Below are 22239 nucleotides of genomic sequence, written 5' to 3'. Positions count from 1 at the left end.
ACTTCACATTAAAAACCCGGTTGGCCAATTACCAGCGCTAGTGAGTAACAAAACCGTGGTCTGGAGGCCGAAGCTGCCGACGATGCCCACCTAGCGGACGGCCCAACACACAGGACCTTGTCCTGTGCCAGGCTCCCTCTGACTGCACATGACCCTCCTTGTTCTTGGGAAAGAGGCACAGCTCTCGTTCCAACTCACAGACAGGGACACTGAGGTGTGAGAGGCCAAGTGGGCACAAGTGTGCAGCTGGCCTCCTGAGCAGGGCTGTGTGTTCGGCTCACCTTGGCATCTGCTGTGCCCTAACTAACGTGTGATTCCTGTCACTGCAGCCCTGCCCCAGCTCCTCTCCCGACGGAGGACCTGAGGTCCAGAGAGCTCAGCTGAGTTTGCGGGGGTGACAGGCTGTTCATTTGGAAGGAGAACTTAGGGTTCATTTGTCACAATTGGGGAGAGAAGGGTGGGGACCCAAAGGGCAGGAGGGGATGGGCCAGCAGCAGCAGGGGTCAGGGTATTCTGGGAGCCCAGGACCTCTGTCAGCATCCCCAGTGACATGCAGAGGAGAGTGCACACCTGCACACACACACCTGCACACTCATTCACATGCGTACATAGACATGCCCATGTGCACACACACCCTGAGCCCCGGGAAGTCATGGCCACAAGAAACCCAGAGTAAAGAGCCCCCTGGGATTCAGAGGGCTGCCCAGAGCTGGAGCTGGAGATAGCCAAAGCCACAGGACTCAGCAGGGACGAGTGTGGGCCCACAGTTCTATACCTGCTGCTGCACATGAGGCCAGCCCCAGGTGCATGGGACGCTGCATGTGCTGTGCTCCAGCTGCCTCTTAGGACCAGCGCCGACCGGCCCCGCAGAGCCTCACACCCTGGGCAGGGTGCTGCCAACCAGCGTGGGTGCAGAGCCTGCCTGCCTCTCCCTCTGCCCACCTGCCCCTGCTCAGGGAAGCACGCTTGTGCAGGCTGGTTTGCAGCCCTGGTGCCCACACAAGAGCACGTGACAGCACATCTCCATCGGTGACAGCAAAACCTGCGTCTTGATCTTGGGGTGGTGGCTGGGTCTGCCAGACACATTCACAATCAGCTGCTGCCCAGGCTGAGGACGCCCTTGGAGGAAAAATGGTCTCTATGCCCAAGGGCCAAGAACTACATCTATTTCTGAAAAACGCAGCTGCCTAGTATAGGAGGGGGCCACTTGCTCTGGCTGAATTCTAACCCTCGTGGTTTCTTCTAAGTGACCTACATTTCCTGAGACGGGTGTTTGCTGAGGTACCCTTCCCTGCAGACAAGGTCAGGATGCAGGGCTAACCGGTTCTGTTGAATGAAATTACACTTGACCTTTTCTTCCATGACATCTCTAAATAGCTGCTGTGAAAACAACCACTGCGGTCTGGCCAGCTGGACACCCACCCAAGGTGACCCTGCTGTGTGCCCCTCACTCCTGACGTGGTGGTCCACGTCTAAGCACATGAGGGTACTGTCCTGGAACCGTCATTCCCCGGGAAAGCTTTCTTTCCTGACGCCCTGTGCCTCTGTCTTTCCCCGTCCAGCAGAACAGGCCTGTTCCCGTCCCTGAAACAGAACTTGTGTCTGAACTGATGTGGAAGCTCAGCTGGGCACCTGGGATGGAGAATGTCCATCAGGGTACTCCTGAAACTTCCTGGGAGTGACCTCTGTTGGAGGACCCCAGACTGCACCTGCATGGACATGTGCATGTGTGGTATCTCCCGATCAGAGACAGGAAGAGCTTTAAAATGCCCATGGTGCACAAGCAACGTTTACTTGAATGGATCTCTAAATAAGAATAGCAAGAGAAGAGTGGTGTTGAAATTTTCATGCCAATTTCTAAAATTCCCAGGGCAGCTCACAGACTCAGTTGCTTCCAGCATGCAGGACTTAGATTTTCCTGCAGGTGGACATTACACCCACGAAGCAGGCGCCCCAACACGGCAGGTGCAGTAGCCTAGTGCAAACCCCCAAGCTATGGGATCTTCCTCCTGTGGCTCTTCACACACAGGCCTCCCCTGGAAAAGTGCCAGATGGTCCTGTCCAGGGAGCAACCGACTACAACTTTCCATTCCTGGACTGCTGTGTCCCCAGCACAGAGCATGCTAGCCCGTGAGCCGGCACAGAAGTGTAACAGGCCAGCAGTGAGGGCAGGCCGCATCTCTGTCCAACATCTGTCTGAACCCCACACTCCCATGACTGCAGCTGCAGGAATTGTGCCTCAAAGGCCACAGACATCTTTCCACTGTGCCCGAGATTCTTGAGAGTGGTTGTCGGCTAAAGAAGACCCACCACGGCCTTGAGCATTCTCAGACACGTGGGCTCAGCTTCTTCAGCTCTGGCCTCCCCTCTGCAGATGAGGAGCACGGTCACTCTGGGGTGGGGGATGCACTTCAGCTCTGAAGCTCAGCTGCCTGCAGCACCCTAGCTTTACCCCCACCTGAGGGACCAAGCCAGTCACCCATCAAGAAAGCCTGCTTCCTGGGCACAAAGTGGACATAACTGCCTACAGCAGCAACTTTCTCAGCTCTAGTGGCCACTGGTTGAATATTAGCACCATGTGATTGGGTTGGAGTCAGACATCTGTCCTCATCTTTTCAGGGAAGTCACTGATTGTACCTGTCATGGACAGATGTCTCTGGGGCTCATTATGGTCACACACATCTTAATTACACAGCTTAACAAGAACATTAAAAAAAACTTTGAATAACTGGTGAATCTAGTCCCAAACTGAAAACTGAATGCAGCATCTGTGGTGACCAATAGCACACAGTTGGTGCCACATGTTCTTGAGGATTTTCAAATGCAACAGTGAAACAGAAGACTCTACTTTCTAGAAGACCAAGGTGTTGCCAGCTCATTCCGGGGGCCTGGCCTCTCTGAGGCTGCTCCCTCCTGCTGGGCAACTCTGACGGCCTGGAAATGAACAGGTCCGGCCTTCCCTGGGGGCCGTCAGGCGCTGTCCGAGCTCCTGGGCTCCTCTCTCCCTCTGTTGTCCCTGCCCAGCCCAGGGGGGCCTTCTTCCCTCTTCCCCTTGTGACCCAGCTACTCTAAGAACGTCCCATTTCCTGGGTTCCATCTCTGCCCAAGCTGATCCAGTGTGAAGACCACCAGAAGAGCATCCCAGCCCGACCAACCTCTGTCTTCCGCAGTGTCACATGTGTCTGGCGCCCCCTCCCCCGCCTGGCCTTTCTCCCACAAGGTGCTCTTCTTAACTGCACCTGCTGTGCCCCACGTCTCTGGGCTCTGCGGTGCTTACTTACTAGTACCCCTTACTAACAGTATCCCATGACCGTCACAAGCCACCAGGTGCGTATCATTTTCTGAGGACCTCTTATCATCAAAAGATTGGGAGCTCAGTGGGCTTGAGGCAAAGGCAAGTTATAAGAGTGCCAAGCATTTTGCAGACATCCCTGCAGTTAACCTATTTCTCCATGTTACATGCAACAGAACAGGGAAAAGGAAGCAAGAAGATCAGGATCACAGGAGCTAGAGGAAGCTGATGGGCCAGGCTCCTGGCTCCTGTTCACGGTGGATGCTGGGCAGGGGCTGATGGATGCCCTCCTCCTCTGACCCAGGACTAGAAACAGGATGGAGCCCCAGTGCTGGGGCAAGAAGGACAGGGGGGCAGGGACTGATTAAATCAGACACCCTCCCGGAGGGGCAGCAGGAAGGGAGGGAGGGTTCTTGGGGCAACACCTGCACCTTCAGTGGGCCACGACCCCTCCTGGCACCTGAGGTCACAGGAAGGAAGAATGCAGAGAAGAAAGTGGTCACAAAGAGAGAGAAGGAGAAGGCAGCTGAGCCAGAGACCGGCGAGAAGGAAAGAGGCAAAGAGCCCTCCTCCTGCCTTCTGCCCCAGAAACACACAAACCAAACTGCCCTTACCAAAAACACGCCCAGAAACAAATGATGGGGAAGGCCACCGTGCGGCCTGAGCCCCAGGACCAGCTGTCCCCGACATGTGACGGAGACAGCATGCAGCAGGCTCAGGGGAAAAGGCCACGTAGCATTGGACAGAAAACAGATGCTGTGCAGTCAGGAAACTCTGCAAGTCAAAACGTCAAGAAAAACGGAGTAGAACAGTCTTGAACCCACACAAGGCAGGAAGAAAATGAGCACGGACAGTTCGTAAGGCATTCCTATTCCTTCCTTCTGTTTAAGAAGAGAAAAGAGCGAGAAGTGAAAGGTCTCCAGTCCATCCACAGCTATGCAAACGTGCCTGCTGCTGACCTGCCCATCTGGCTTCCAAAGAGAAGGGAGAACCCTCATAAAAACCACCCTAAAAACCAAGCCTTGGTGCTCTTAACCACAGCAAGGGTACTTACTAACAGTATCCCATAGAACTTAGAGAAGGTCTGGCGGAGCAGAGAAAGCATTTCCCTGGGTCAGAAACGGCGGTGGTGTTGGCCAGGAGCAACCGTTTCACTCTGCAAGCTGGAGAATCTCCCTCCTCCTTGTGGCAGAGCTCGAACCTCCAAGCAGCGTTGGTGGATACTCGGGCCAGTTCTCGCTTGGGATCATCCGGAAGTCAGCAGAGGGCAAGGGCAGTTGCTTGTGGCTCGGATATGGCCATGCCACTTTTAGCAACTGGCCTACCAAACTCTCGGGGTCATTTACTTAATATAGAGCTCTTTCCATTGGGTGGCCGGGCACCAAAGTCAGCCACCTGCTGGGTGGCAAGTCCGCCTCTCTTGAGGGCCCAAGAGGGCCACTCACATCACAGATTGTGGCCGGGGCTGCAGCCCCTTGGGATGTCCCGATGCTCTGCACGGCTGCAGCTGCAGGCTTCGGTTGTCATTATCCTCGTTTACGGGTTTTGCTCCGGAGACTCTATTTTTGTAATTTTAAAACTGATTTCCCTGTACACTGGCAGGCCCTCCACTGAGGAAACCCGAACCTGGGAGAGTGTGAGCCCCTACTCAAAGTCACACGGCTAATCACAAAGCCAAGAGGATTCACTGCTCCTTCCTTATTCTCAGGCTGCCCCTCGGCCCACTAAATCAAGAATGCCAGCTATCTGATGTGTGTCCAAACTGGGTGAGTGGCAGATCTGTCTTCCTGCCCAACCTGCCCACTGGTGTTAGTGAGGTCAGTCTGCCAGGGTGGCTTTCCCGTCAATCCGGCTGTGTCCTTTGCAGACACGCTGTCCTTCACTCTCTGTGCTAGATGCTCGCTGAGGATGACCATCAAGTCTGCAGCCCTGTGATGTGGGGACAGGGCCTCAGCTCCTCAGTCACATTCTTCTAATGCCTCATGGTTTCATTTAGATGGACGTCCACGTCGAATCCATGTCTTGCCTGGAGGCTGAGCAGCCAGAGACATAACTGTAACGGTTCCACTTCCCATTAAGGTTACACCGTGTGCCCAGATCACAAAAGCTGGGGAGCACCGAGGGGGCCCGAGGCCTAGTTCTGCCACTCACTAACTCTGCTGCCTGGAGAGGCTGTGGGCACCGGCGCCATCCTTTCTCCATCTTGTGAGTGGAAACCAGATGGAGTTGCTTCCTCACAGGTGGCGGAGATCGAGTGGTGAGATGTGCGAGCAGGAGCGCAGGGCGCACTCACGCGGGCATGCGGTCATTGCCAATGTTTTGTTTCATGCTGTGCACGAGATGATACGCATGTTAACCTGAGTGTGTGATCCTCTCCTGCCTGAATGAGGGCTGACTCTTGGGAGGCTGCCGTCGGAGATGTTCCTTTCTTTATCTTCTTGGCGTGCTTGCTTCTTCCCTCTGCAGCATCCTTTTCCAAACCATCTCTTGGAATCCACTGGTGTGGTCACGCTAGATGTTGAGAAAAATCGTGCCTCCATTCCCTTTCCTTCAGGACGGTGACTCGCACCGTGAGCTGCAGGCTTGGGACGTCCGTGTTCCCTAGCGTCTGTGCAACCTGCCTGCTGCCCAGCACCTGCCTCCCGGTGAGCTTGGGTGCTGGCCGCCTGTGGGTAATCTCCTCCTCGCTGCCCATGTTCCTTCCCGATGCTCCTCTCTCCAATAAGCTGCTTCAGTCTTCTCTCGGGCCTCCCCCTCCACAAGTCAAGGATTTTCCTGAAACACACGCCTTCTATTTAGAGGACAAGGGTTGTGGAGACTGCACATAGTGTCACCTAAGTCCCCAGATTTGCTCCTCTGGACTTGTTCATAGCGATTTCCATTAAGAATGCAGATGAAGTCGTGCTCGTCACCTTGCTGTCACCTTGCTGTCACCTGCTCATGCAGACTAGGCCCCACCCGGTCCCATCAGGGAGGACCCACTGGCCATATGTCAGACGTGAGCCACCTTCCATGTCACATCTCAAGTCACATTCCAGGGCGGCTCCTGCAGGGAGGGCGGCAGCTGGTTTGGGACGACGTTCTCTCTCACAGGCAGGTCCATCCTCAGCCAACTCCTTGTTCACTTACAGAGCACGCACATGGCCGACCTGTTCCGCCAGCGTGTGATTCACCCGGTGCTACAGGAAGCTTAGCTTATGCGGGAGACAAAGCACAGGGCCGCCCATCCCCTTATCTTCCACTTTATTAAGAACACACCTTTTTCTCCACCTAAGTCTTTCTCTGTGTTTCCAACATGTCTTCACAGAAGAAAAAGTGAGAGGCCCAGCCTGTGAGGCACGAGTCTTGCTCAGGGGAGTGGGACACCACAGGCACCGCAAAGGTGGCTGGAAAGTCGCTTCCTCTGGCTCTCCTGCAGCTCGCCTGGCCTCAGATGAACTTCCCATTTTACAGTGTTGGTTTCTCCACTCGTGTCAAAACCAAAAGGAGAACAAAGAAGTTGTGAGACTATGAAATGCGGCTGATAAAGAGATGGAACGCTTTCTCCAGGTGACGTTAGTGTTGTGTGAACGCCTTGAGTGTTTCTCCCTGCTGCCTTCCTAAGAGCTTCAACCTGATTCTGGGTGTTATTTTAATTTTATAGGAAGAAAGTGGCTCGTGCTGTTCCCGGACGGCCAAGGAGCTGGACTGGACTGCACCAACCGCGAGGGTCATGTCTGCAAAGCCCTGTCCCCACCCTGGTGATAGGACAAGTTCAACTAGAACCTAAACAACAGCGATTTTAAATAACACCCACTCTTACAAGAAACCCTAAAATAAAAGTGACAAGCCAGGTGCCAGGAACAGAGTCCAGGTGCTTCTTCCTGGAGCACCTGGAGGTACTCAGCCTGCAGCACCCACACACCTTCCCCTACAAAACACTGTCCCAAAATGGATCTGTTGCTGCTGAAGTACAGCCAGCGTGCTGCTTTGTAAAGTACATTCCCGCCGATGCATAGGTGACCCATAGCTGTGTCTGTCCTGTGAGAGGAGCACCGGTCAGGAGCACGGTCCTCCACTGATTCAGTTCTATACCTGTTCAGCAGTACAGCTGCCCCAGGCACGACAAGGGAATGTGGCTCATAACCTGTGGCCTCGCAGCCTCTCTCGCTCCTGTCTGGCCACAGATTCAGCCTCAGAGGCATCCACAGAGCATGGGTCTTCTGGACCTTTTAGCAAGAGGAACCAGCATAGCACCTGTGAGCACTCCTCATGGCGTCACAGCACTCAGGCAAAGCCTGCACCCACCTGCCCGAGCTCAGCTGCCGCTCTCTGCCTCAGCCTCAGGCTGCCCCCTTGGCCTTCCTGCACCACAGTGAGCTCCTACTTGTGCCGTGGTGAGCTCGTACATCACCATGGTGAGCGCCTACATGCCCCACGGTGAGCTCCTACTTGTGCCCCACGGTGAGCTCCTACTTGTGTCCCACGGTGAGCTCCTATGTGCCCCACGGTGAGCTCCTACTTGTGCCCCACGGTGAGCGTCTACATGCCCCACGGTTAGCTCCTACGGGCACCGTGGCGTGTTTCCTTCACTAGGAATTCAATGATTTCCTACACAAAGGTTTTTAATTATGATCACTATTGTTCTGGTTGGTTCTCTTTCTGGTTGCCCAGGTTATAAGGTGTGGGTGTTCTTTCCCAAACCCAGCTGGTCTCGGGGCCACCTTGCACAATGCACAAGCTCTCTTAGGAGCACACGCCCCTTTGTTCCCACACATCACCAATCCCTCAGCAATGCGTCCAAGGTCGAGGGTGAGACACCTCATTTGCATTCAATGTTCAACAATGTTTTATTCTAGTTTTGATGCTGATGTATAGAATCATAATTTTTGTAGTAAAAATACATTAGTTTCTTAAAATTTCATGTTCATCATGAGTATTTTGAGGCACTTACAATTATTCCTCTACCCAGACGTAGGGACAGTTGCCACGGGGTGTGAGGGGATGCTCAGGCTCATGGACAGGCATTCTGCCTGGGCAGGAGCCCCCCTTGTTTCCCCGGCTACACAGAGCTCTTTTAAAAAAAAATGTTTTTTAGTTGTAGATGGACACAACTATTTAATGTGGTGCTGAGGACAGAACTCAGTGCCTCAGGCGTGCTAGGCAAGTGCTCTACTACTGAGCTACAGCCCAGCCCTACACAAAGCTCTCTAACCTGGCTACTGTAGTCTTTTCACAGATACAAAAGTTATTTTCAACTGCCTCCGATTACTGTTTCTATTTTTTGCTGTTCCGTTTTGTCCCTAAGAACCCTTAAATTCCCAGGTTCACACTGCCTTCCCATCGTTCCATGTCCATCTGCCTTCTGAGGTTCAGGTCTATCACAGAAACAGATTGCTCGTTGGCAGAGGGCCTGACCACGTGCAATGTCCACTCAATGTCTCACTGAGTCTGGGACGTCCATGCTCATGGAGACTGAGAATGTCAACCTCAATGTGTCCAAAGCCAATACCTCTGCAGCTCTCCCCAGCTCAGCAGAGGGTGTCCACCCAGCCACGCAAGCCAAGACCTCGGGGCCACCTCTGACATTTCTTCCCTCTGTCTCATTCCCACACTGGGTATCACGGAGCCCCTCTAATCGACCTGTGTTCTCTGATTGTCCACTCCTCTTTGTCTCCACCACCGCTATCCTACCCAAGCTACCGCTGTCCTCCCTGGAGGACTGTGGCCGGTTCTCCCCTGGTCAACGCAACCTTCACGAAACACACCCAAGCAGGTCACCAAGTTTCCAAAGCAGTAGGCAACAACATGTGACGCAGAGAAACTTCTAGATCAGAAGCAAAGATACCCATGGACATTCCAACTGGGCAACACAGGACCAAAGTTCTTTCCAGTGTAATGAGAGGGAATGAAGGGAGAAAGGGGAGGGGAGAAAGGAAGCAGGTATCGGTGGCACGTGGTCTGAAAAGAGAAGACCGAAAAACAACCTGATTGGCAGATGACGGTCGGTCCTGTACTGGAATAGATTCCCAATAGAACAGGACACATTGAAACCATGAAGGTTTAGTAATGCTGATGGGTTCAAAACCAGCTTACAGTTCACAGATTCCCCCAAGCCTACTGGTATAGACCAGACAATTGTATTTCCCCCAGACTGACCTGTTGAAGCCTGACCCCGAGCCCAAGGTGTTGGGTTGGGGCCTCATAGATAGAAATGGAGCCTTTAAGGAGGCCTAGGGATTCCCTGCACCTTCTACCATGAGGACACAGTGAGAAGACGCTCTCTGACCAGGGACCTGGCCCTCTCCACACACCAGGCTCTGGCACCTCCATCTTGCACTTTTAGTGAGTGTCCAGAACTGGAGCTGTAAACGTTGCTCCTAGGCCACGCTGCCCGCCATGTTTTGTTATGGTAACCCAGATGGACTGACACCACACTCACCAACTGAGGTGACGAGACTTGTATGGTGGATTTTTGTTAAAGTGCCTTCTCCATGCATCGAGAGGACCCCATGGTTTCTATGGTTATCAATGAGAAAAGACAGGCAGCCCAGTCAAAAAATAGATTGTGAAAACCATTTTGAGCAGGGACATTTAAATAAGTGGCATACATGAGACGATTTGCTCAACTCAGGAAACACAACCAGGAAGAAAAGATGGGGAGATGGCACCTTCCACCATCACATTTTAGACTTTCAAAGCATGATGGGAGCCAGGGCTGGTGGGCAGTGAGCCCCGGGCCTCGAGCTCGCCTACAGCATGAGCGGCGGGCTCTGCTCCACACACGGGGCAGCGTGACATGTGTGCCCAGTGTCAGCCCATGTGCCGGAGCCACCTGGGCCCCCACCACCCCAGCCCCTGGCCTGGAGATACTGCCAGCACTGCCAGGGTCCCTGGGCTGGGGACAGCCACCCAGGAAGACTTTAGGAACAGTATGGGCAAGCCCTGGAGCAACTGTTTGGAGAACTCAGTGTCACACACAGGCATTTGGAAGGATGTGGCAGCATAGCTCTGAGACTGCACACTCGGGGAACACAGCGGAGCTCTGCTGGGGCAGAGGCTGGGCTTGGCAACAAGTCACCCGGAACCAGGGGGACCCGCCTGAGCAGCTGTGATGCAGGGCCTGTTGGGAGCCCGGAGGGAGACGCGTGTGCATGTGTGTGTGCAGGCGCGCGGGTACGTGTGTAGGCTTACTGTGTGCTCGGTGGAGCGGTGTGACGGCTCAGAAGGTTGGCTCGGTTCAGGGACGTGCACCACTGAGAACAAAGCGAGGTGCGTCCAGCCAGGTGGTGTTCAGGAGGAGGAAAATTAACCAGTGGGAAGGGGACAGAGAGCACTGCTTGGGCGTCCCTGGGGCTCCCTGCAGGTGTCAACCTCATGGTGCTGCCCCTTGTCCTGGATGCAGGCAGTGTGTGCTCCTCCCACAGATGGAGGGTGATCCCCACAGCCACACAGGGCCAGGTGCAGGCCAGGACCCCTGCAGCTGCCTGGCCCAGAGGGGAAGCAGTTCCCAGGAGACAGTGTAGACGGCAGGAGTGAGCCACGCTCTTCCTAAACCTCAACGTGAGTCTCAATGAGAAAATTTTGTTGACTGGTTAAGAAGGTAGCTAGAAGCCTTCTAGAAATAATTCCCCTGGAGTAGTGAGGGACAGAGCCTGGTTTAGGCAGCGGGTGGTGGGAGGGAGCAGAAGAATCAAAATATTGAGACCTAAATGTAAGGCAGTGACTGTCTGGGCACAGAGGAAATTGTGGAAGAAGAGGTGGAGGAAGAGCAGAAAGAAGGTGAAGGACAGCGAGGTCAGGGCGATCGGGGCCGGGTTAGGGTCAGGATGAGAAGTCCCCAGAACATCGTCCAAGGCCTACACGACCATGTCTTTGTCACGGTGTTATTATTCCTTGCCCAAGAGCAGGGGATAATTTTTTTACTTGTATTGTACAACACAGAAAAGAGGAGACTATTTTCTAGTGCAATTAACTCTGTGTATTCACATTTACACTTGGTTCATTGAACATGCTCATGTCTTTGTTGGATGTGGAAAGATTTGCTTTGGCTCAGTGCACTTTGGCCACTGTGTCCTAGTTCTGGGGGGCCATAATGGGTTGAACTTGACATGGAGCATCAGGATGAATCCCTTTGAAGAGCAGTTAGTTGGACTCTACAAGGAAAATTCTGAACCCTTAGTTAACCCATTAGTTTAACTAAGCCAGACATGGTGGCACACACCTGGGATCCCAGTGACTCAGGAGGCTGCGGCAGCAGGGTCCCAATTTTGAGGCTAGCTTTGGCAATTTAGCAAGACTCTGCCTCAAAAAATGAAAAAGAAAAATTATGAAGGGCTGGCGATGTGGCTCAGCAGTAGCGCGCCCCTGGGTAAGGTCCCCAGTGCTGGGAACAGAGAGAAGCTAGGGTACCTCATGGTCCCCTTTGTGAGGAGGCTGACAAGAGTCACAGCTTTCAAAATAATTTCAGGCAAAGACCCTGTTCCTTGTCTCCTGACTTGTGCTCTGGTACAAAACTAAGAACGCAGATGGCACCCATCTTCCTCGTGGAAGGAGAGGCATGGACGTTCCTAACAGGAGCGTGTGCCACCAGGATCTTGCCCTGCAGGGCACACATGCAGGCCTGCTGCGCCATGAGCCGCTCTGAACGCACTCAAAGGCTTTTACCACGGGGACTGACTTTTCAAAGCAACGGGACTTGTTCACTCTCAAGTGTAGCCACATTTCAAGGGCTGAGGCGACTTCAGAATTGGGGAATCCTGACCGTGAGCTTTTATGGGCAGTACACAATGGACAGGAAGCACAAGTGGACCACAGGACTGACGTTTGTTAGGTTTGGGGGATTGAGGGAGCTAGGCTCATAGGGGGCTGGGGGAACCCTGTCTAACACAGAGCTCTGGTAGCCGCTACTCAGTCCAGAAGAAGAGTGGACGATGCACGGGCCACGCCAGGGACGCAGGCTGGCATGCATTCCCGGCTCCGCCACTAGCTGTCTGCAGCATCAGCTTCCTCTGCGTAAGAGGGAGTGGGACGCCTGGTGCCTCCTGCCTTGTTCTGAAGAGGGGAGGCGACAAGGAACACACATGTCACTCTTGCAGCCAGTACCAAGGCAGACAAGCGTCACTTTTAATGATGAGGGAATAAGAACTATAGTCTCAGAGGCCAGGAAAAGGACAGCACTTGAAGATCATCCATGCAAGAAGAGAGAGCACCGGTGAGGACAGCGTGCGTTTCACCTGACCCTCCAGCTGCACCCCTAGTCATCGCTGTGGTCCTCACCCCATCTTATGTCTCCACAGAAGGCAGAGTCTCCAAGGAAATCGGTCCAATGTGCAGGTGGGTGAGAGGATTAATAAATGTCAAAATCACAGAGAAGAAAGGGATGGAACGAACTCTGGTTCCCCAGCCAGCTCTCTCTGCACCAGGGTGGCCTTCGTCATCACCAAGGGGCGGGGGGGTGGTGGCAGGTAAATGCCTCAGCTTCTGTCCTGCCTCTGACTTGCCTTGTGAGGACAAATGAGGGGAAATGTCCACAATGTGCACAGAAGAGCTGTGACTTTTTAAATGGAAGGACATCTTTAAAAATTTTAGGGGCTTCAATTTTCACTTACCACTTGTTCTTATTGATCCAGGATTTCTATAAAGTGACATCCGGCCTCCCCGGGATATTGACCACACCAGCGTGACTGAGCCTGATCACCTCCTAAGTCACCACACAGGTCCTTCCCTGTCTCACTGCTGTAAAACATGCACGTGACCATGAGAGCCTGCAAAGCTCAGCCCCCAACACCTCTAGACTCAGGCCAGTCCACTTTTTGTGTTCAGTTGTGTCTTGACGGTAACTCTGTAGCCCTACCTGGGTGGCATGTCGTGGCTTTGAATCAGTTGCATCTGACATTCTCAGCTCTGCATGGAGCTCTTCCCAGCATGGGGGGGCTTCATCTTGTACTCATTAGCACACCTTTCAGTACAGTATGTGCATGTGTGTGTACACCCTGTGTGTCTACGCACTGTCTCTTTCATTACACCTGGAGGTGCCTGTACCCAGTGGAACGGGGTACATTTCCCTGTTCCTCCCACTTGCAGCTGATACCCCTGGACATTTCATATAAGACTTTGAAAGTGGGGAGAAGAAGGCAGGTTGACTAAGGACCTCAGCATCCAAGGAATGACACAGTGGTACATTTCCTGGGCACTTTTTTCTGCCTCAAGTATTGTAGGCAGACTTAGAGCCAAAGAAACCAGCAACCCAGCAATGTCAATGGGCATGGATATTTCCTCCTGCAAAAAGTTCCTAACGAGCCCCAACAGAAGCCTGCTCTTGAGCCAAAGGAACAGAAAGGGCCAAGGAAACATGCAGAAAATACCCTCCATCAAAATACCACAGAGAAAACTTCACCCCACCCACAGTGCAGTAAGATGGTGGGGAGCCTAGAATTCCACCTCCCCAGGTGTGAGGAAGCACCCACACCCCACAGGGCAGTGCTCACTGCCTGGTGGACACAGAGAACTTCAATCACTGCCCAGTGGCCATGGGGCCAGTCCTCCCCAGGTACTGGTGGTGATATGCAGAGAGCTTGAAGACTCACCCCCACCAAGCAAGGCAACCCCACACTTCCCCTTGCAGGGTGAGACAGTACCCTACTTCCTCTGTTGAGGATGTCAGGGGGCTATTACAACACAGGCTCATAAAAGATCCAGCCCCGTAACCCCAACCCAAAGTGTTCAGCTTTCAATAAGAAACCATTCATCACACCAAGAACCAGACCTCAGACAGAAGAAAACCCAAACCTAGCCCACAGATGCCAAACCAGAGTGACCAATGTGTTCCAAATACCTGAGAAGCAGAAGAAGGAATACAAATGGTCAACAAAGATACGATAAATGCAAATTTAAATTATACTGAGATCTCACTGAGCCCCAGTCAGAATGGCAATTATCAAGAATATAAGTAAAAACGAATGTTGGTGAGGACAAGGGGAAAAGGTCCACTCACACATTGCCAGTGGGACTGCAGATTGGTGCAACAGCTCTGGAAAGCAGGATGGAGATTCTTTACAAAACTAGGAATGGAACCACCATTTGACCCAGCTACCCTACTCCTTGGCATATACACAAAGGACTTAAAATCAGCACACTGCAGCGACACAGCCACATCAGTGTTTACAGCAGCTCAATACACAATGTTTAAGCTATGGAACCAAACTTCGACAGATAAATGGATAAAGAAAATGTGGTACATACGCACAATGGAGTATTACTCAGCCTTAACGAAGAGTGAAATGATGGCATTTGCTAGTAAATGGATGGAACTGGAGACTATCATGATAAGTGAAATAAGCCAATCCTAAAAAATCAAGGGTCAAATTTTTTTCTCTGAAATGAGGAAGCTAACCCACATTAGATGGGGAGAGGGGAAGAAGAGATATTCAGTGGATTAGACAAAGGGGAATGACGGAAAGGGAGGAGGGATAGGAGAAGTCAGTGGAATGAATCCGAAATAATTTTCCTACGTGCTTATGTGAATATCCCACACGAACCCCACCATGAGGTACTTCCATAAGAATGGGGTCCTGGAACAAGACAGTCCACGTTTGTACAATTATATCAAAATGGATTCTATAGCCAAGCATAACTAAAAACAACCAATTGAAAAAATCACTATATATAAAAAAAAAAACACCTGAGGGGGATTTCAAACCAGTCAGGAATAAAATGCTTCAGCGGGTGACCACCAACAGGCTGGAAGACAATGAGGGATACAGAGGCCGTTCCTTCTTCTCACAGGAGAGGGAGAAGAAGGGACCGTGGAGCAGCACACAGCCACAGGACACTCTCGCTCCAAACCAGGGAAAAGAGAGCAACCTAAGCCCCAGGTGAGCGGAAGGAGACTTAAATGCACACAGAAATCAGCAAAACCGACCAGCCTCTAACAAAACTGGAGGGGGGTGGAAGACGGGGATCCCCACCACGAGGAATGGAGAAGTGTCCTGCAGGAGACCACAGACGTAAAGTCACTATGTTTGGCTCTTAAGTGTCCCCCAAGGCCATGCAGGGAAGGGTGACTCCCCGCTGGTGGCACCAGGGCAAACCTTGCAGAGGCAGAGCCTGGAGAAGGAAGCTGGGCCCTGGGGGCAAGCTGTCCCCAGTCCTTTCTGCCTCCCTTTGCTTCCTGGCCACCACAAGGTGAGCACCTTGCCTCCACCCTGTGCTCTCCACCAGGGGTACTGTGCTGTCACAGGCCCAAAGCCAGGGCCAAGTGACTGTGCACTGAAATCTGTGAGAGCAGGAGTCTAAACCAATCTTTGCTCCATTCAAGCTGATTTTCCTGGGTATTTTGTCACAGCCACAGAAAGCTGACTAACACACAGAGGATAATAAGGAAACCCAGGAACCTATGACGGTGACAGTGACAATCAAGCTTTGCCCTCTTCTGTGGCCTGTGGGCCCCATGGCGCCTGGCATGGGCACCCAGCTCTTGGCTGTGCCCTCTGAACTTTCCACCTGTGGCAGCTGCTTGCTGTCCACTCTGCCCAGGACGAGTTGCCTTCCCCTCCTTCCAAGTCCTGGGCCTAGACCCACAGGCTGACCTAGTGGCTGTGTGGCTTCCTGTAGTCAGAACTGCCAAACCCACAGCCAGGTTTCCACACCTGCAAAGACGTGAGGAGGGGCCAGGTCACTCCTGTGCTAGTAGAATCAGGTTTGATGGAACAGAATGAGGGGGAAATAAATACAGAAGAGCCTGAGGGAGACTGAGGAGCAGGTTGTCCCGAGCAACTGGGGGACGGTGGTGCAGACGCAGTGCAGGAGCAAACCCAGAAGCGGCGGCTGGGCTTGGCTGGCTCTGTCCTTTCAAAGGACCCAGCTGTGGTGAGCCGCTTCTGCCGTTTATGCAAATTATGGTCGCCATTACAAGATGGCGCTGGCTCCGCTGTGGTCTGTGACAAACAACTCCTTATTTGGGAGAGTTGGCGCATGACTTTTCATCACCCTATGAGAAAGCTCCACGTGGCTGCTTTGCATTGGGGCTTGAGATGCTTTATTAAGGCTGGGAGGGGCATCCGAGGGGGTAGAAGAATCCGAGGGGAGAAGAAGAACTATCAGGGGCCTGAAATAAACTACTGAAAGAAGATTCCCGAGTGTTGCATCTTCCTTGCGGGCAAGGGGTTGCGACACCCAGCCGAGGTATCTGGGTCACAGCCCCAGGCAGAAACACAAACACACTCATGCGTGATGCAGAGGGGAAATAAAGAATAGAAACACCCAGGAGTGGCCGCCAGCACAGGAGAGCAGACAATCAGAGAATGAATTACGAATCCCAGAAGCGAAACCACTCCTTGCCCAGCACAGCCATTAGCTCAGGTCCCCTGGTGTCCCTGTAAAGAACAAGACCAAGCTCTGCAAAGCATCAGGTTAACACAGGGGCAAGGACGAATGAGCCATGCCTGGGACGCCTGGTGGGTTTCAGAGGTAGCTGGGGCCGTGGGTGACATGGCTGCAAGAGAGGAGGTGACCAGCTCATGAGCACCTCAGTCCAGGCAGCCATCACCGGGCCCTCCACTTGTCTAGTCTCTGCCACCCCCGTTAACCCACTGCCACACCACTACCCAGATCAAAGGCTCAGAGCCCCCTGCCTGGACTCCCACCATGGCCTCTGTCCCTTCCTGCCTTCAGGATGACCTCGGGAACTCTTCTACCCTGCCCCCATGGTGTCCGTCCATTCCCTGACAGGCATCCATGATGGCCTGTCCTTCTATCAGGTCATATCTGACACCCTCCATGCCACACCGTTTGTCCCCAGCCTGCTCCAGTGGAGTGGGTGGCTGATGTCCTGCTGGTTGGTTTGTGTGCTACTGGCCTGAACCACGGATCCCACATCATATTCTCGTGATAAAACATGCAGGAGCTGCCTCAGGGCTGAGCCCTAGAACGCGAGTCTCTGGCCCTGGGAGGAGGCTGCCATGAGACAGAGGTAGAGGGAGAGAACAGGGTCTACTTACTAGTCGGCTGAATTGGGACAGCCCACCCCAGGGACGTTGCTGTCCCAGCCTTAGAACCTGTGAACATGGCCTTGGGAACGGGTCTTTCAGGCTAGCTGAAGCTATCAGGGTGGGCCCTCATCCAACCTGGCCAGGGTCCTGCAGAGAGCAGCAGAGGAAGACTGGAGGGAAGGCCTTGTGCACACAGGTGGAGGTGGCACCCGGGTCCCCAGCAACACAGAGCACGGCAGGGACCAGCCCCTCCTCACAGCCTCTGGAACCAGCCCGGACACTGCTCTAGATTTCTGGGTCAGGGTGAGTGCAAGCTGTGTAGCCTGAAGCCATAACCCCCTGTTGAGCATGTGCCAGAAGGCTCTTCCCTGGGCCTCACGCTGCCCCAGCCCTGGCTGCTGCACTGTCCACCCTGCCAACACTGCCCTCCTGGCCTGCCCCTGGCTCCCTCGGTAGGAGACCCGCCCAGGACTGGAGGACACCTACACAATCCCCACCAACCCAGGTGTGGGCCTGGCCCTGGCCAGCTCTGTGCTGCAAAGGGACAGAAGAGACCCACGGGGACCTCAGTGGAGCTGGAGAGCGAGGCCTGTGGGAGGCTGCAGAGGCCAGAGTGACCTCTCACCTTGTCTCCACCCTGGCTCAGAGGGCTGAGAGCACGGGACTGGGCTCCAGGAGGGGCTGCCTCAGGAGGCGCTGCAAGCTGGGCTCTCCTGGGCCAGGGTTCCTTCCCTGCCAGACGCTCCTGGGAGACCAGCGTCTCTCGAAAGGGAGGAACCGTATCCAGGAAACCACCTTGGCAGGAACCGGAGAGGGATGAGAGTGCTTATCCTAGCAAGTTTTAAAATGCAATGTTAAAAATAGCATGAAAGACAGGTTAATGGAACAGAAAAACCCCAAAACAGACCCAGGTGTATGACAGCACTTAGAGCAAAATTGATTCCTGAAGTCAAAACGGAAAAGGCTGGGTCACAACAACAAGCACCAGTTTGGAAAGAAAAAACAGTGAGCTCCATTATCATACAGCCCACGCCCACAGGGCCAGAAAGGACAAAGTTCCGGTGAGGAATGACACCAGAGTGCGAGAGCCAGCAAGGGTGGTCCTGAGTGCCGACTTTCCATGGGCCCGACTTCTCGGAGGCAGACCTTAGCTAGCGAAGAAACTCTGGGATGTCAAAACACAATAACCCAAACTTCAATCAGCTGGAAAAAAAAATTTCCCACAACATGCAAAGTGCTAATGCCATAGAGAGAGCTTGTTCTAGTTCAGGAGAGAACAGCAGGGTCCTGAGTGGGAGGGACAAGGTCAGGGTGGGTCAAGTGTGGGAGGAGAGCCAGGGCTGCCGTTCTCCACCCTGATGGAGGGAAGCAGGTAGGTGATGCCGGGAGTCTGACCTCGGCTGAGGCTCTGGGTTCACAGGGAGGAGACGTCATTGTCAGGAGCAGGGAGCACAGTGTTGGGAAGCGGGTTGTGAAGAAGGGGAACCTCTGGAATCACTAGCGTGAGCCTCCTCCCCTGGATCCAGGACCGAGACCTGCAGGAGTCAGGAGGGACCAGGCACCAGGACCACCCGGTAAGGACAGCAAACAGTGCCGGCTCAGGACAGCCTTGCTGGACGCTGCGGAGAGCTTCTCTCCAGCTCTCCCAGCTGCCCTGAAGATAGGGAAGCAGTGGGATTTTGTAAAATCAGGGTGCAGAGGAGATCAGAACAAGGTTCCAGAGATGACTGCAGCAGAGGGAAGCCTGGGGTCAGGGTTAAGGGGCCCAAGGTGGCAGGAGGGGCAGGCCCAGGCACGACACGTGGAGCTCCCAGACACGGGGCTGGATTAGACAGGGGAGGAGAGCATCTCTCCTGACATCACAGGTCAGCACGCCGAGGTCCCAGAAATGCCACCAGCGCGGCCTTTCATGATCACCTTGTACTGGGGCGCGTGTGTTTGATATCGACCTTTTGCTAGTGATTGCCTTATTGATTTGTCATTTTCCCCCCCAAACAGACACAATTGTGTCCCCTTATGGAAGCTTCCTGAGTTACCGGCACCCAGGGCACCAGGGCGTCTGGTCTGCCACGGCCACCTACCAATCAGGGGCAGAGGACGGTCTTCCAGGCTGGCCTGGGGGAAGCAGTGCCAGCACTCTGCCTCAGCAAACGGGCCAGCCCTATTTGTTGAACCGTGTTCCACTTTCCAATAGGACCTCTGAATTCACTTATCAGCAAAAACCAAAGCCTTTGAAAACAAGTTTTCCTTTGAAAAGACTGAATACTCCAAGCTTGTTTGACTGTGGTTAATAATCTGAGGCCAGGTCCACATCCAGCCAATACACAGGACTTCTTAATCATGCAGTAAAATACAAACACAACCCATGTATTCAGACAAGATGTATTTGTACTCACATTCCTTTACAATGGTCAAAATAACTTGATCCAAAAAAAAAAAGAATCAAAGACGACATGTTTCAAATAAAGTAGCCAACATTTCAGTATTTGCTTCTTTATTTGAGACACAGCTCAAAACTTGGCAAACCTTTATTCAGTCATGTCTCAGGAACCCAGCTGGGTTCACGTGAGATCCCAGTATTTCTCAATTCACCAAATAGACCTTTGCTTGTTCATAAAATTGGAGAGGGAGCAGGTGCAACAGGTCAAAGACCGACCGAACCTCCAGATCCTTCATTCGCATGTGTGTCTGTGTGCAGGTGCGTGTCTGTGTGCAGGTGCATGCCTGTGTGGGCGAGAAAGTCAGCATTTGACAGCTGCCAGGATTTCCAGGAAGACGCAGCCCACAAGGGTGTTTTCCTGAACGTGGCAGAAATCCCCGACGTGTGGACAGAACTCGACTGGGCCCAGGGCCAGTGGACTTGGAGGAGCTGGCAGCATTCTTCTGCAAAGGACCAGATGGCAAATATTTCAGTGGCCACTGAGCCAGATCATGACCACTCTACTCCGTCATAGTTGAAGAAAATGGCCACAGAGAGCATGGGAGTGAACAACGTGGCTGGGTTCTCACAATGCTTTCTTTATCAACCGTGAAGTTTAATTTCATGTAATTTTTATGTGTCATAAAACATCCTTCTAATTTTTTTCTAACCTCTTAAAAATGTAAAAGATCATTCTCGGGTCATAGAATACACAGGGCAGGTGAGGGGCTGTGGTTGGGCGGTGCTTCGTGTCAACAAAGCGTGATGACTTCAGAGATGGAACAGAAGAGCCCTAGCCGGCTGTGGAAGCCATCCCAGATGGCCGGGAGGAGGGTCCCCGGGCCTTCTGTGCAGCAGGTGCTGGGCCAGAGGTCCAGCCTCTCTGGACACCTTCTTAGGCTCCAGTGGTGGAGAGTCATGCTCTTAGGTTTCGGGCCCATTCTCCTCTCTTCTCCAAATGCCACATGGGCAGAATGCATGGAAGGTCCCATATCAGGAGACAGATCCATGCCTGTCTCACGGGGCGAGGTTCTGCACCCATACCCTGTTGAATCTGCCCCATTTTAAGCCAGTCTCTGAACAGCAGGTGCTTGCTGGTGTCTATAAGTAGCCCCTTGGATCTTGTATGATTTTCTTCCACTCTAAAGCTCGGGCAAGGGGCTGGTTTGGGCAAGCTGGGGCTGGGGCTGGGGGGCACCTGGAGAGCTGTAGTTCACGATGTTCACTGCATCATGATCTGTGGTGGAAAAACACCAGCGCCCAGGTGCCCACCTGTCGGAAAACGACACCCACACAGGACTCTGTCCTACCTCTGTTTAAAAGACCACAGCACATTGTTCTGATGTGGAAAAAGCATCACAGCTTATAATTACACAAACCTTCTTAAAATCTGATTATCTGTGAAAGAAAGACCACTGCAGGGACAGGCCCCTGTGCGGGGAGGAGAATGCGGTTGGGGGTCTGTCAGCCGACTTTGGCCTTCTCTATCGTGCCTGCAGCTTTTACTAGGACAATATGTTCAAATAATAATTAAAACAAGCAACACGGGGGAGAGTCGTGTGATCGCAGCCACGGACAGCAGACCTGGTCCTCCGGAGTGGACCCTGCACTCCCGCCCGCAGGGCTCACGGGTCCCACCACCTCTCCGTCGCTGCTCCCTGCTCCTCAGCTCCTCTGGTGCACTGGAACCAGGAGCCGACGGCAGCCCCGAGGGCATCTCCCCATCCTCAGAAGGCACCCTCTCCAGGGGTCTTGCCAGAGAGTGTGTAAACCTTTAAAAAGGAAACTGGGAGGAAGCCTCGAGGACGGTTCCTTCTTAGAAGCTCTAGCGATCTGAGCAACATCACACGGAAACATGACAGAACGCCTTTGAAACAGCCGTGGGTGCTCTCATGGCCACCGGCTGACCATGAGGACCTGCACCGAGCCCAACCTCCTGGACCCTGCTGCACCGAGCTGCTGTGGGGCCACCTCACTGCACAGCTGCAGCGGACACGCTCTCTGTTGGCTCCCTCTGCTCATCGGTTCAGCCCTGGCCTTGAGGAAGCAGTGCGCGAGCTGCCCCCGACCAGGTATTCTGACACTGTCACATGGCCGTTCCCATACGTTCCTCCACCTGCAAGGACACTGCTGTTGTCAGGAAAGACCAAAGACTCACATTTCACACATGCAGAGCCACTAAATAGTCTTGTTTGGAAAGTGGTGGTGGGGTGAATGTAAATAGCAAGAAAACCAAATCAGAGAGCTATCAGAAAAAATCAGAAAACACCAGCCACAAACCAGGAAGAAAAAAGCAATTTGCACTTTGGGGATGATGAAGGAGCTATAGGGAGTGTCTCAGAGAGTCCAGCGGATCATCCTGAATCCCAGTGCTGTTCCCACTGAACCACACTGACTCTTCCCAAGGCCACGTGGGACCTGGAGACTCAGATCCCAAAGGGAAGGAGAGGCGGGACCGTGTTCAGAGCAGCACAGTAGTGAGCCAGGCTGGGGGACAGTCAGCCAGGAGGTCAGATGAGGAAGCAGGGAGGGGTGGCGGGGATGGGGGCGGCGGGCAG

At 53.3% G+C, this 22239-nt stretch overlaps 1 protein-coding gene across 8 annotated transcripts in view; it reads right to left on the bottom strand.

The window, feature by feature from the left end:
• Rps6ka2 (ribosomal protein S6 kinase A2) overlaps nt 1–22239 on the bottom strand; it is a 297075-nt gene that overhangs the window by 183143 nt on the left and 91693 nt on the right. The window contains exon 1 of one of the 8 annotated variants that reach the window (XM_048805833.1): nt 4347–4578. The exons of the other annotated variants lie outside the window; for them this stretch is intronic. Within the exon in view, the coding sequence (XP_048661790.1) occupies nt 4347–4397 (51 nt within the window). The 5' untranslated portion in view covers nt 4398–4578. Of the gene's footprint in view, nt 1–4346; nt 4579–22239 lie in introns of those variants that run through there. 8 annotated transcript variants of the gene reach the window in all.

This window comes from Marmota marmota, unplaced genomic scaffold, assembly GCF_001458135.2.
Source record: "Marmota marmota marmota unplaced genomic scaffold, marMar, whole genome shotgun sequence".
Classification (NCBI taxonomy): domain Eukaryota; kingdom Metazoa; phylum Chordata; class Mammalia; order Rodentia; family Sciuridae; genus Marmota; species Marmota marmota.
Note: the sequence above shows the minus strand (reverse complement) of the source record. Positions and strands in the feature narration are given on the sequence as shown.